Raw genomic sequence first — 13440 nt, 5'->3', positions numbered from 1 at the left:
ATAAAACGACCCAACCATCCGAGACCAAACCTTCCATGACTCAAACTTCCATGACCAAACCATCCATGACCTAAACTTCCATGACCAAACTTCCATGACCCAACCATCCATGACCCAACCTTCCATGACCTAACTTTCCATGACCCAAACTTCCATGACCCAACCATCCATGACCCAACCTTCCATGACCTAAACTTCCATGACCCAACCTTCCATGACCTAAACTTCCATGACCCAACCTTCCATGACCTAAACTTCCATGACCCAAACTTCCATGACCCAACCAATCATGACCCAACCTTCCATGGCCCAATCTTCCATGACCCAAACTTCCATGACCCAACCTTCCATGACCTAAACTTCCATGACCCAACCATCCATGACCCAACCATCCATAACCCAACCTTCCATGACCCAACCTTCCATGATGGGACAAGCAAATGGTGTGCAGTACAAACAAAAAGAGAGTCCAGGGCTCCACCAATCACTTCCTTGCTTTCTGGATGAAACAATGTATCAATGTAAGAATTATACAGAGAAAGATGATCAGTAATTATAAATAGGTGGAGGGAGGGCTGGTAAGGCTACCATATAGGTCTGGGGGGGGGGGGGGCATAGGTGCAACATGTGCCACTGCAAGAGGGCTGAGGCCAACAAGAAGCTTTAAGCCAGTTTAGCAAGGGGGGCCCAAACCAGATTGGCACAGGAGCCCACTGTTGTCTACATCTGCCACAAATATAGCACAAAATGGGCACAAAAAGATCTCAGATCTACATTCCAAGGCTCCTGGTTATGAGCAAAATGGCTGATAGATGCCAGATAGACATTATCCCCTTCACTTTTTCGCTACAGTACAGTCACATGACCGGAGACTTCACTTTATCCTCAACGACATGAATATAGATAGTAAGCTCTTGGGGGTTCATAAATTAAGTAGTGAATCTGACATTAGCCATGCTTTCTCTGGTGGACAATCTTCCAGGTCTTTGAGTTTCAATGTGCATGAACCTTCAATGAAGAATGCTTGGTGGATATCAGATTCACCCTGGAACTATAAACTATAAGGCCAGGCTCCCCTTCTCCTGTGCCATTGTCTGTACATGTTACATGTGCAGGTTTGTCATCTAAAGCCCCAATTTATTGTACAGCGCTGTGTAATATGTTAGTGCTTTATAAGTAAAACATAAAAGGTTTGTTGTTTTACACTTGCACAACCCCCCCCTCCAATCTCCTGGGAAAAAAACCCTGCATGTTTATTGAATGATCACTGCCACTGAAGCTGATGTAGTTACAATGACCTTCCAATGAATAAAAAATTAAAAAAAAACTTTTTTTGTTTCAAATTCCATATATTCTTTTTTAACCCGTAAAAATAAGTTAACTGTAATTCACTCCTTATAGTTCATTCTTCTCCTTATACCCTTAGCTGTTATTTATTCTAGTTTTTATGTCTGCTATTTTACTTATTTTGTTTTACTTATTGCTTATTTTCTGTGTCGCTTAATAAATTGTAAATAATTAAAACATTTTACAGAAAAACAGAAAAGCACAGCATGGTGATCACTAAATGGGGGACAGCTGTACAGGTGCTAGATTTATGCTTACAGAAAGCTGGGTAAACAATACAGTGTCACCATTATTATTAATATTACTATTATGATTTTTAATAAACAGTATTTATATAGCGCCAACATATTACGCAGCGCTGTACTTTAAATAGGGATTAGGGGAAATAAAGTTTCATGTTTAAATTTTAAACATGCAGGACATTATTGCAGAAAGGCTCAGGTAATGTATCCTTATTAATATTAATATTATTATTATTAATAAACAGTATTTATATAGCGCCAACATATTACGCAGCGCTGTACATTAAATAGGGGTTGCAAATGACATACAGATACAGACAGTGACACAAGAGGAGGAGAGGTCCCTGCCCCAAAGAACTTACAATCTAAAACGGGGGGAGTATCACACAATAAGAAATTTCTCATTGCCACAATCAGAAGTAAGTTAGAATGTTGTACACACCAGACTTTGTGAACTACTGGCTGTAGTGGATTACAGAGCTCAGAATGAGTCTGAACTTCAGACAATTTTATTTAAAAAAGGTTCCTTCAGAAAGAAATTGAGATGCCCCCCCTGCAATACTCACTTCCCTTGTAGTGTTGTCCCCTGCAATAACCAACTTTCACCACTAGATGTCCCAGTCTTCCAGTTCAAATGACACCCAGTGTTAATTAACATGCAGAATGTCATAGAAATGCCCCTAGGACATGCATCACAATGGCATCACACTATACTATCTCTGTATGACTGACAGCCAGCATCAGTTGAAGAAGAGACAAGACCCTTGACCATCCTGAAGAATTCCCAAAAGGTAGGTAAAAAAAGGAAATAGTTGGAGGAAAACAGGATGGAATTGGGTGGAATGGATCCTGTAATGAGCTTTTAGATAAAGTGAGTGAATGTTTTCTTTTAGCACAGCTGCAGTGTTTGCTGGTGTCTTAGTTCCCCACCTTGTCCCCGCTGAGGATCCCAATTGGACTACGTCTGTCTGTCTGACATTATCAGAGACAAGAGCCTGCAAAATGCTTCCTTTCCACTCTCAGAAATACTGACGTGGAATTTGTTGGCGCTATATATAGCTCCGAGCGTCAGGCACAACGGCGCTGCCATGATAATTAACACCTGTGGCTAAAGAGCCCGGATCACTTGTCCAGCAATTATCTGCGGGGCCGCCTGTTACAGAAAATATAGCCGCTCTTACATTTTCTGATTGAATAAAAAAAAAACATTTCAGATGAGCAAAGCTTAACAGCCAAACCTCATAGTCAAAGTCAGCGGCTAATTACCCTTCCCGGGGGACGGCGGCCTATTTGATGTGTTCGCTGGGAAGTGGCGATATTTACTGAAGGCTCCTCTTTCATCACAGACATGGCACAGAAATGACAAACTACACTGGGTGGCAAAGAAAGTAATGTGCCAGTTACCAAGAGGACCTGTCATTTACATATAACCACACTGGTTTATTTATAGCTGAGCCAAAGATATCAAAAGGCCATTTAATGCAGCTGTGTGTTCTTTAAATATGTAATTGTACATACAACTAGCAATCTGAATCTTAAAGCAGAATAAACCCCACTGTGCTCACCGGTCCCCACTGCTCAGGGAAATTAGAAAGATGGGAGGCGATCAGGCAGGTCAGAATAGTTATTGCAGAAGGGGCATCGCCTGTCTATAATAATGACCGGCCTGATCGCCAAAGTTTAAAGTTGGACTTTAGTTCTGGTTCAATAGAAGCCTCCTCCCATCCCTTACACAGCGCCACAGGGAGAAGGAAGGAAAGTGCTAGGAGCCAATTATTATTATTAAACAGGATGTATATAGCGCCAACATATTAAGTAGCGCTGTACCTTAAATAGGGGTTGCAAATGACAGACAGATACAGACCGTGACACAGGAGGAGAGGACCTTGCTCTGAAGAGCTTACAATCTAGGAGGTGGGGGAAGTATCACACAATAGGTAGGGGGATATGGATTGGTGGGTAAGTAGTGAGAGTTTTAAGAAACAGAGGAAGATGGGTAGGTGAATATGAAAAGATGGGTTTTAAGGGCCCTTTTAAATGAGCAGAAAGGAGGAAAAAGCTGAATAGGAGAGGAAGACCATTCCAGAGAGTCGGGGCAGCTCTAGAAAAGTCGTGAACCCGTGCATGTGATGAGGTTATGAGTGAGGAAGTCATTAGTAGGTCATTGGAGGAAGGGAGAGAGCGGCTGGGGGAGTATTTTTTTATTAGGGTAGAAAGGTAAGTGGGACAAGAACTGTGGAGGGATTTAAAGGCAAAGCACAGGAGCTTGAATTTGATTCTAAGGTGAAATGCAAGCCAGTCAGGTTTTACTCCATGCACTGGCGACATGCTGACGGGAAGAGGGAGCATAGACAGTGATCTACTGCCCCTGCATTGCCCAATCAGCAGGAAACATCTTGAAATCTGACCTATCATTAGAATATGTATGAAAAGGGTCACCTTGCCTTTAACATAATAAAAAATATTTTTAATTTATTTGCTTTTGTAGCATTTTATTGAATTTCCCACTATGGTAAAGACTAAAAAGGAAACCCTTAGTGTCTTGGGATACTTATATCACATATCGCAGCAGGCTGCTCTGTGTGCGTGCCTGATATTGGGCATTGCATCATCGGGGGCTTTCCTTAAATGTAAATGAACCAGCGCAAGATGTCCCGCATGTGCAAAGTGAGATCAGCGCTCTTTTCTTTACACGGAGGCCCTGTTGGAAGACGCATCACCAGATTTTGCACATGCGCAGTGCAGGAACAAGCAACGTCATCAAGAAAGCAGAAAAAAATTACAGAAAAAAGTCCCTTCTGTGCATGCCCAAAATTGGATGCAATGTCTTGACCGTCGCAATGGTAAGGACAGGGGGGCTTTACCTCTTTTTTTTCTTTTTAAAGAAAAAGGGTTCAAAAATAATAAAAATAAATTAATATTTCTTTACATAAAAGCTTTGTGTACCCTTATATATTAAGTAAAAATTTTGCTGATAGGTCCAGCATATTAGAGCATGGAAAACCAACTATCTCTATCCAGGGCTACAAAGCCACCTTATACACAAAAAAAGTTTTTGGAAAAGTCAGGCCTCAGAATCCTATAAAGTAAAACAAACAATTCAAACTATATATATGAAGAATGTCCAAGCAAAAATGACCAACAAGTGAAATGTATCAGCAGGTCCAGAGATAAACACAGAAGATGCTAAATGCACTGCAATGGGGGTGATAGGGGGTCTGACTTCCATAGAAAAGTCAGGATTTGCATGTTGCTTTAGTGACCTCTATTCTGCATCTTCTAATTGCTTAACCATGAATTTCAGTAATTTTTGCTGTTATGTTTTTTTATATATCACGTGCTCAGTTAGAATTGCTTACATTTGTATCTGGTTTATTAAAGGAATTAAAAATTACAGAGTGCCTTGGAAAGTGCAGAATATCTCCTCTTCCTTGGATACATAAACCGCACTTACAATGCACAGACTTACTTATGGGTGTATCTGCAGCTATTCACACAGTGCAACACTTTTCACCCAATATTGCCAGCTGGAAGAGGGACGAAGCACAGAGGTTGCAAATGTCTGGTTTACATATAAAAGCATCCTGAAGAATAGTACAGACATCATGGGGTAGCACTCTTCCCTGTGCAGTGCTAGATCCTAGGTTCGAATCCCAGCCAGGATAATATCTGCATGGAGTTTGCAGGTTCTCCCCGTGTCTGCGTGGGTTTCCTCCCAAAAACATGCAGTTAGTTTAATTGGCTTCCCTCTAAATTGACCTTAAACTACCTTAACGACATATGACTACAGTAGCGACGTTAGATTGTGAGTTCCTTTGAGGGACAGTTAGTGACATAACTATGGACTTTGTACAGTGCTGTGTAATATGATGGTGCTACATAAATTCTGTGTAATAATAATAAATCCATGCATGAGGCTCATAGAAGTCAATGGGAGCACATGAAAATATTTCACATATGTCAGCTACCTAAGAGACCCTAAGAGACACATCCTGGGCAAGTTGTGTGCTTTAGACCTAGCTTTAAGAATGTCCGGCTCTTCAAACGCCAACCTGGATACTTAGCAACTAATTTGAGAGCATGCACATGAAAAATGTGAGTAAATGTATGAAAACACAAGCAGAAATAAAAATAAAAAATGGAAGTGAACTGGTAACTGGTGAGAAGCCAGGTTGGAAAAGAATGTGAATTGCTCTGTTGTTTTGATTTGGCCGCCTAATGCAGCACACATTTATACATCTGAACACATATGGGCAGCACGGTGGCTCAGGGGTTAGCACTCCAGCCTTTGCAGCGCTAGGTCCCAGGTTCGATCCCCAGCCAGGGCATTATCTGCATGGAGTTTGCAGGTTGTCTGCGTGGGTTTCCTCCCACATCCCAAAAACATGCAGTTAGGTTAATTGGCTTCTCCCTAACAATTGACCTTAGACTACATTAATCACATATGACTATGGTAGGGACATTAGATTGTGAGCTCCTTTGAGGGACAGTTAGTGACATGACTATGGGCTTTGTACAGTGCTGCATAATATGATGGTGCTATATAAATACTGTATAATAAGAATGCATTTCACTACATTGTGGAGCAAATGGGCACCAATGGTGCTGATACATAGACCCGGGTAGTTTACACAAAGCAAGAAAATGACAAATCAAAGGTTGTTTCATTAAAAGTGATTTCATTTTTGTGGTCATTTAGCAGGAGAGGAGAGGAGATGATGGTAAAACAAAGCACACTGACCTTTTCTGCTAGCCAGCCCATGTGCCGAATTTCATGGCTTCCAGAGATTCCATTTTTGCCCAGCTGGACTTGGACTTCGGCTATCACTTTGGGAATAAGTTCGGTCGTCGCTCCGTGAATGGCGGTGAACCAGGCCTGGGCAGTGGCGGGATCCTTTGCTCGCAGCACCACTGTATGCTTGGCATCAGGTGAATGCAGTTCTAGATGTCTGCAATACAAAAAAAGATATTCACAGCTTGGCACAAACTTTACAAGGTTTTCTTACAACACAGAACTGGATTTTAAAGCAAAGTCAAGGTAGTTAGATCATAAAAAAAAATCAATGCAGCTCTGTAATTATAAATGCATCCCTAAATATAAGCAAAGGTGAGACTGCGAGTACCTTGGGAAACAACTGAATGCAAAGTGTAGTGTTCATTTTGGTTCCATAGAGCAATCGCGCAGGTAAGAATGCTTTTTGCAGAACCCACCTGTTAGATTGTAAGCTCTTCAGGGCAGGGTCCTCTCCTCCTCCTGAGTCACTGTCTGTATCTGTCTGTCATTTGCAACCCTTATTTAATGTACAGCGCTGCATAATATGTTGGTGCTATATAAATACTGTTTATTAATAATAATAATAATAATAATAATAATAATAATAATAAAGATACATTACCTGACCCTTTCTGCAATAATGCCCTGCATGTTCAAAATTTAAATGTGGAACTTTATTTCCCCTAATCCCTACCAGTTCCCAAATCATTCATGTAAATTGGAAACAAAGTTGTGGCTGATTTTATTATTCAGTTTTACCTAAAACTTTATATTCTAGGTTGATTATAATGTCTTTGTCTCTGCTGCAATTATCTGTGTTCATTTTTGCAGTAATGTGTAAACTAGATTATAATCAACTCAACAACAACATTTAGCTGTGTATGAGGTCAGTAACAAAACATAGATAATTTATGGAGGCTGATATACTCACAAATCTCTTCATTCGGAAAACATTGAAAATTACAGTCATGTGAAAAAGTAAGTACAACCCATAGAAATTGTTAACTTTTTTTTTTTTTTAACATATTTGAAGCTGGTAAATAAAACAGTGCCTCCAGTAAGTAGAAGTTTTGTTGATGGAAGGAGAAAGCAGCAAAGAACTCAGCTTCTCCAGTTCTGCTTCTCCTTTACTGTCCATGCCTGGGGCGATTTCATGGCAGCCGGGCTCAAAGGAATTGATGATATGAGCATGTAGGTGTAAAAGTAGAAGTGTACAGGGCAGCTTTGGGTTGGGCATGAAGATATAGGCAGAAGTTTTGCTTTTAATAATTATGTGGGAGGTTGCAGTAGATTAAATTTTTGACCCCTGGAGACCAAAGTACCTACCTATATCTGATATATACTCAAATATAAACCTAGGGCATACATGGGCCTGATTTATCAAAGCTCTCCAAAAGTAGAGAAGATAAACTATAAAGGGAGGACCTGGGGATCAGGCAAACCTGAAATGGATCTGGTCCAGGATTGAAAACATTTGCCAACTAATAGCAAAACGTTTTAGGAATCCTATTCCAGGTTTGCTTGATGACCCAGGTTGTTCCGCAATAGTTTTGAAGAGTTTAATAAATCAAGCCCAATGCACTTATCAAAACCGTATTTAATAGAAAAGCCAACAAAATAATGAGAATAAACATATCTTTGTTGCAATATTTTAAAAACATTTACTTAAAAGAAAAAAAGAAATCACAGGGACTCAGTTTATATCTCTTCTTTTCTCTATTTTTTTACTAGTTAAAGTATTTTGTACTTGTTTACGGTATATCATGCACCCCTAAATTATCTTTTGTGCATTATTGTTGGCCACCAATAGATGGCGCTGTGTCCTTATGCAAAGTCCTACAAACTCGGGTGGCAAGAGTTTGTTGTACAACTGCACTTGATAAAACTCCATCTGGTGGCCAGAGTAAAACGCAGTACTAGGGCAATGCCCCCTGGCATGTGACCCCGATTACCTGGGGTGCAGTCTTAATGTCGCCTGTCTTCACTAGAGCACCCCACAAAGGGTGACTGGCCAATTACCCCTTTTGGCCCCCAGACTTATTTGCTACAAGGAGAAAACCAGGTCACAGCCCTCAGACTCCCCTCACCAGGGGCTAGCAGAACAGATGGCTTAGGTGGTATGGACAGCCAGAGATCAGGTACTGGGTAGGTTGGAAACTCCATAATGGGAGTAAGCAGCAAGCCACGGACGTGGGAATAAAGTTAGGATGGTATCCAGAAACGCAGAACACAGCCGGATAAAATAGCAGGTAACATGCTGAGGATCCAGTAACCAGAGTCTAGAGTTAGCAAGGCTTAAATTGGACTAGCTGCCAATAGTAGGACAGGATTTTGACCAGGGACTAATCTGCTTGCTGGCTGCAGGACATACTCTAATCCCATCCATCTGCACATCCTAACAGAGGAGCTGTGGGTGGAGTAGTAACACCCAAGATGCTACTCTACACAAGGCATTTTCAGGTATCTCAGTTTATACTCGAGTATATGTATGTATATATAAATATTGTGAGGGGTTACACGCAGGATCACCTTTGTTGGGGTCAAAGGACACTTGTCTGGTTCATCCAACACAGATCACACACCGAGGTATCAGCCTTAAGCTGGTTTGCAGCCAGGTTTATTGAAGGTTGCAGATAAAATAACAAAAACAGGAAAAGAAAACCTTGCCTGTCCGGCACTTACTATACATCAGACGTCCCAGTCTATCAGCTGGAGGGCTTTTCCCTGTCAGCTCAAAACCAAGCTTTCAGCAACCTTCTACTCACTTTTGAGCTCCCTCACACAGACCAACTGTCTGCGTCTCCAAACAGAGCTCCCTCACACAGAACCCCTGTCTGTGTATCCAGCAGAGCTCCTAACACAGAACCCCTATCTGTGTCTCTCCAAACAGAGCTCTCTCACACAGTCCACCTGTCTGTGTCTCCAAACAGAGCTGAACTCTAGACTGAGCTCCTGGCTCTATGTTATATCCCCACCCTCAGTGCTTCTTTATTAATTATCTCACAGAGTCTTCCACCTGCTACTTCACACAGGAGAGGAATCTTGGGCAAATTACTACACATAAAAGAGGAATCTTGGGCAAATATATCTCCCTTCCACCTCCAATCCTGCCTTGGTGTCACAATATATATATATATATATATATGTAAATCTGAAATATTAATGCTTTGTATTCTTTTATTCGTATAACTTTGTTCTCCTTTTCATATGTAGAGCATTGCCTCAATCTGAGCTGCGACAAAAAAGATGATTTTTTTCATTGGGTTATTATAGCTGTGATTCATCCCATGTGCCGCATCCCAGATCAGATGGCTTAGTTGGAGGTGAGTTAAACATGTAAAAATCAGCAGCATTTTGTAGCAATCAATCACACATAACTTGAGCACCGTGCAGTCCAAGACTGATTACTACAACATGCTGCTACAGGCTACTTGTGTAGCTTACTCTATACAGAGCCATTTATTCCATCTGTAAAGCAATCAGTTATTACTACAGCCTGATCACTGGTGATATAAGGCCATGATCGGTAAGTAAGTAAGTTTCTTTAGTTAGTACAGAAAGGACACTGCTCATCAACATGCAAACGCAATATAAAACAGTTCAATGAGTTCAGTGACACCTGTACTGTCATATGGGGAAAAGGCTTAAAGAAAATCTCTTCTGTAAAAATATTCACCCTGCTATTGCTAATAATATAACCCAAGAGCGAGTTCTCCACTTGTGTGTTTTTTAATCTTACCTTTCTTAAAGGCTTTAGGTCATTCAAACCGCAGGTATTTGGAGTACCTGAGCTGCCATTATACTGCTACCTATAGCACACTGAATAGCCTCTATTACAGATCAGGATAAAATTATGAACTAGGCACTGAATAGTATACAGTATGTGTAGATCTGGCATTCACCATTATCTTGCGGAACCAGCAGTTTGTACAGTTATATGATGGTTTTGTCTTTGACCTGTTACACCTCTATGTTAGCTTAGTGTTCAGTGAAACCTAGCACTTTGTTTGGTTCCTAGTTCATGGCATGACTGGTTGAATATTTTCCTGAATACATCTTATAGCCCCTGATGAAGCAGATCTTTAATCTCGAAAACGTGTCGGATATTAGCAACATTTGACTTCAGAACTCAGCTTTAACTGAATGGAATAAAAAAATCTGTGTATGATCACAAATATATCTAAGTTTGGATTGCCATTACAGTCCTTTATTTTACAGCTTGAAGGATCTGGGTTTTATGCAACCTGGAAGACTGAGGACATATTGCGGGTGATTTACTGTTATGGGTTGTCCCACGGATGTCCCACGGTCCCAAGATGATGCAGGATTACCCGAGGCATTGGATGTAGGTTTTTCCTGGTCTTCACCAGAGCAACCCGAAGGAGTGATGGCCAGTGACCCTAGTGGCCACCTGACTACTTTGTTGCAAAAAAGTCACCAGGTTGTGGACCTCCAATCTCTTCCCACCCGGTGTGAGAGGGATCGGGGCACAAAGCAAGTTGAGGTGGAGTAGTAGAACAGGTCAGGGCAGGTGGCAACCAAGGAAAAGTTGTGCAACAGACTGAGGTGAGGGCAGGCAGCAATCAAGACAAAGTTGAGGTCAAAATTCAGAACAGCAGAATCAAAAGCATGCTGCACACTATAACAGATAACATGCTGAGGATCCAGCAAACATAGCCTGGCACTAGAAAAGCTTAAATATGACTAGCAGCCAATAGTAGGCCAGGATCATGACTGGTAAATAATTTGCTCATTGGCTGCAGAACATACTCTCTAATAACCTCCATCAGTGTGCCGGGGATGCAGAGATTTGCACAATAAGACTAAAGGGATGCTGGGGATGCTGCCAACTGCTAAACAGAACATCTGCGGGCAGAGTAATAACATTTACTAAAGCATTTTATGCTGTTCACTCTCCAAGGTGAATTATCGTTTTGCAAGGGAGATTCACTTACCTTGGTCAATGTGGTGATAGTTCACTTTGCAAAGAATACCCAATCACATGCACAGTAATCTAAAAAAATACAGGATTTTTCCTTGCACATGATTAAATGGTTAGTCAGCAGAGCATCACCTCATTTATTATACTAGGTGAAAAGAAACATATTTGAACAGTGTACATTCCACTGCGTTAAATAAGCTGTAGAGCAAGAACAGCTCTTGATTGCTGATGAGCATTGCAGCCATAGCCAATCTGGGGACATTTTTAAGTAACAATCACCTGATGTTCCCACTACCAAAGTTAGAAAATCATCAGACTACCAGTTTTAGAAGGACAAATCAGTACAACTTTCATTTCAATGATCAAGGTGAAAAGTATACAGTCAGAAAAAAAACTTTATTTCTCCGAATCCATTAATAGACTATTTCTCATTTACTTGAATTCCACATCCCTATGACCCCCTCGCCTCTGTGATCTCTGAATTTCAGCGATATCATTTTCCTGCGTCTTCATATTAAAAAGAAATTGTCAGGGTAATCCTCGAGTTGTGTGCATTCCCAGACCTCATCTGCGATATGTAATTACAGTCGATGGGAGTTTTTATTATGAGCCTCCATCCCAGGTAATGGGGGGAATAGCTGGAATCCCAGATAGCTGCCGACGAGCGGCTCCCATTGCCAGCCTGGACAGCAGAGAACCGTAGAGAATTTTTCTCAATTGATTGCTAGAGTGCAGGAATGAATCCTTATGTCGGGGCTTCAGACGAAAGCCCCATGACGTGCTCTGATTAGTAAATTCAGTGCATTTGAGGACAGTTGCCTGGCAATGTGAAGACACAAACGGACTCAACTTGTAACGCACTTGGCCAGGCAGAAAAACCTGAAATGTTTTCCAAATCTTTAAACCCAGACGTTTCCACATAAGGGCAAGTTAAGGGTGTCCTTTTGTTTGGCATCACCGGCGACATGCTTGCCTAATGGGAAAGTCAGATGATCTGCCAGTTTATTGTGTCACATTTACTTAAAAGGTAAACCCCAACGAATACTGCAGGCATACGTGCATGTGGACTTTTATTTGTTTGCAAACTCTCCAACATTAACCTGCTACAGAATACTCAACTGCTGCTCTTCCCTTTTATAGGGACCTTGCTTTTTCACAGTTCAAAGTTAAACATTCATGACCAGGCAAGTCCAGATGTCCCATGTGCAATAAAGAAACCCAACTTATCTGATTGCAATTGTTAGAATACATTCACTTGTCTCCGTTCCATTGCAGGCACTGCTTCCTTCTTCTTCTTCTCTTCCATGTGTCCTGATCTTTGGCCATCTTGATTTGCGTACGTGATGACATAACTTCCTGCATGCGCATTGGAGTTTATTCAGTCCTGCAGCCCATGCGTATGCACAGCCCGGTGATCAGACAACTGACCATTTTTCATTGCAGAAGGGACAGCGCCTGTTTCTTTCTACAATAAAGACATTCCTGATTGCTAACTCTTTGCAAGCCCACTCCAACATCATCAATATCTGCTTTGTTAGAAAAAAAAAACTTTGAATACCTTACCTTCCCATGGCTCTCGTCTGTGGTGCATAGGGGAGGGTGAAGTCCCTCAATTTTTTTCGAATGATGAATAGACATCCTGGACTGTGCTGTAGCATCATCATAGGCTTATTGCAATCTCCAGGATCTTAAGAAGAGCACAATGGCACCTCCCGCAGTATGGAAGCCTAGGGGTGTTAGGTATATTTATTAAAAATATACATTTCCCCTTGATATTAAAACATTATTTTAATATTGATTTTACTTGCAGTACTTCTGTTCCACCACAAGATGTTCTCAGTCTAATGGCCATCATTGTTTAACCAACTTCTATTGGGCCAGACCAGCCGTGGCCAACCTTTCGGACCTCACGGACCACTAAATTCATAATTTCGGACCATTAATATGATTTTTTTTAAATAAGATAAATATATTTGTAGAATAATGATCTTCCTTATGGTGCCTGACAAGGACTGTGGCGGCTCTGATTCATTGATCAGCTCACGGTTAAGTGAAGTATTACTATTGTCACTATTATCTTTAGTTGCATTATCTTTGGCATTACTAAAGAAATGTAAAATATTATTTTGCTTTCT

The 13440-nt window shown here is 41.1% G+C and overlaps 1 protein-coding gene across 1 annotated transcript in view; it reads right to left on the bottom strand.

Moving 5' to 3' along the window:
• Positions 1–13440, bottom strand: part of SNTB1 (syntrophin beta 1) — a 112686-nt gene that overhangs the window by 31695 nt on the left and 67551 nt on the right. Inside the window, exon 3 of the mRNA XM_072410685.1 lies at positions 6331–6538. Coding sequence (XP_072266786.1) covers positions 6331–6538 — 208 coding nt within the window. The remainder of the gene's footprint in view (positions 1–6330; positions 6539–13440) is intronic.

Source organism: Pyxicephalus adspersus, chromosome 5, assembly GCF_032062135.1.
Source record: "Pyxicephalus adspersus chromosome 5, UCB_Pads_2.0, whole genome shotgun sequence".
Classification (NCBI taxonomy): Eukaryota; Metazoa; Chordata; class Amphibia; order Anura; family Pyxicephalidae; genus Pyxicephalus; species Pyxicephalus adspersus.
Note: the sequence above shows the minus strand (reverse complement) of the source record. Positions and strands in the feature narration are given on the sequence as shown.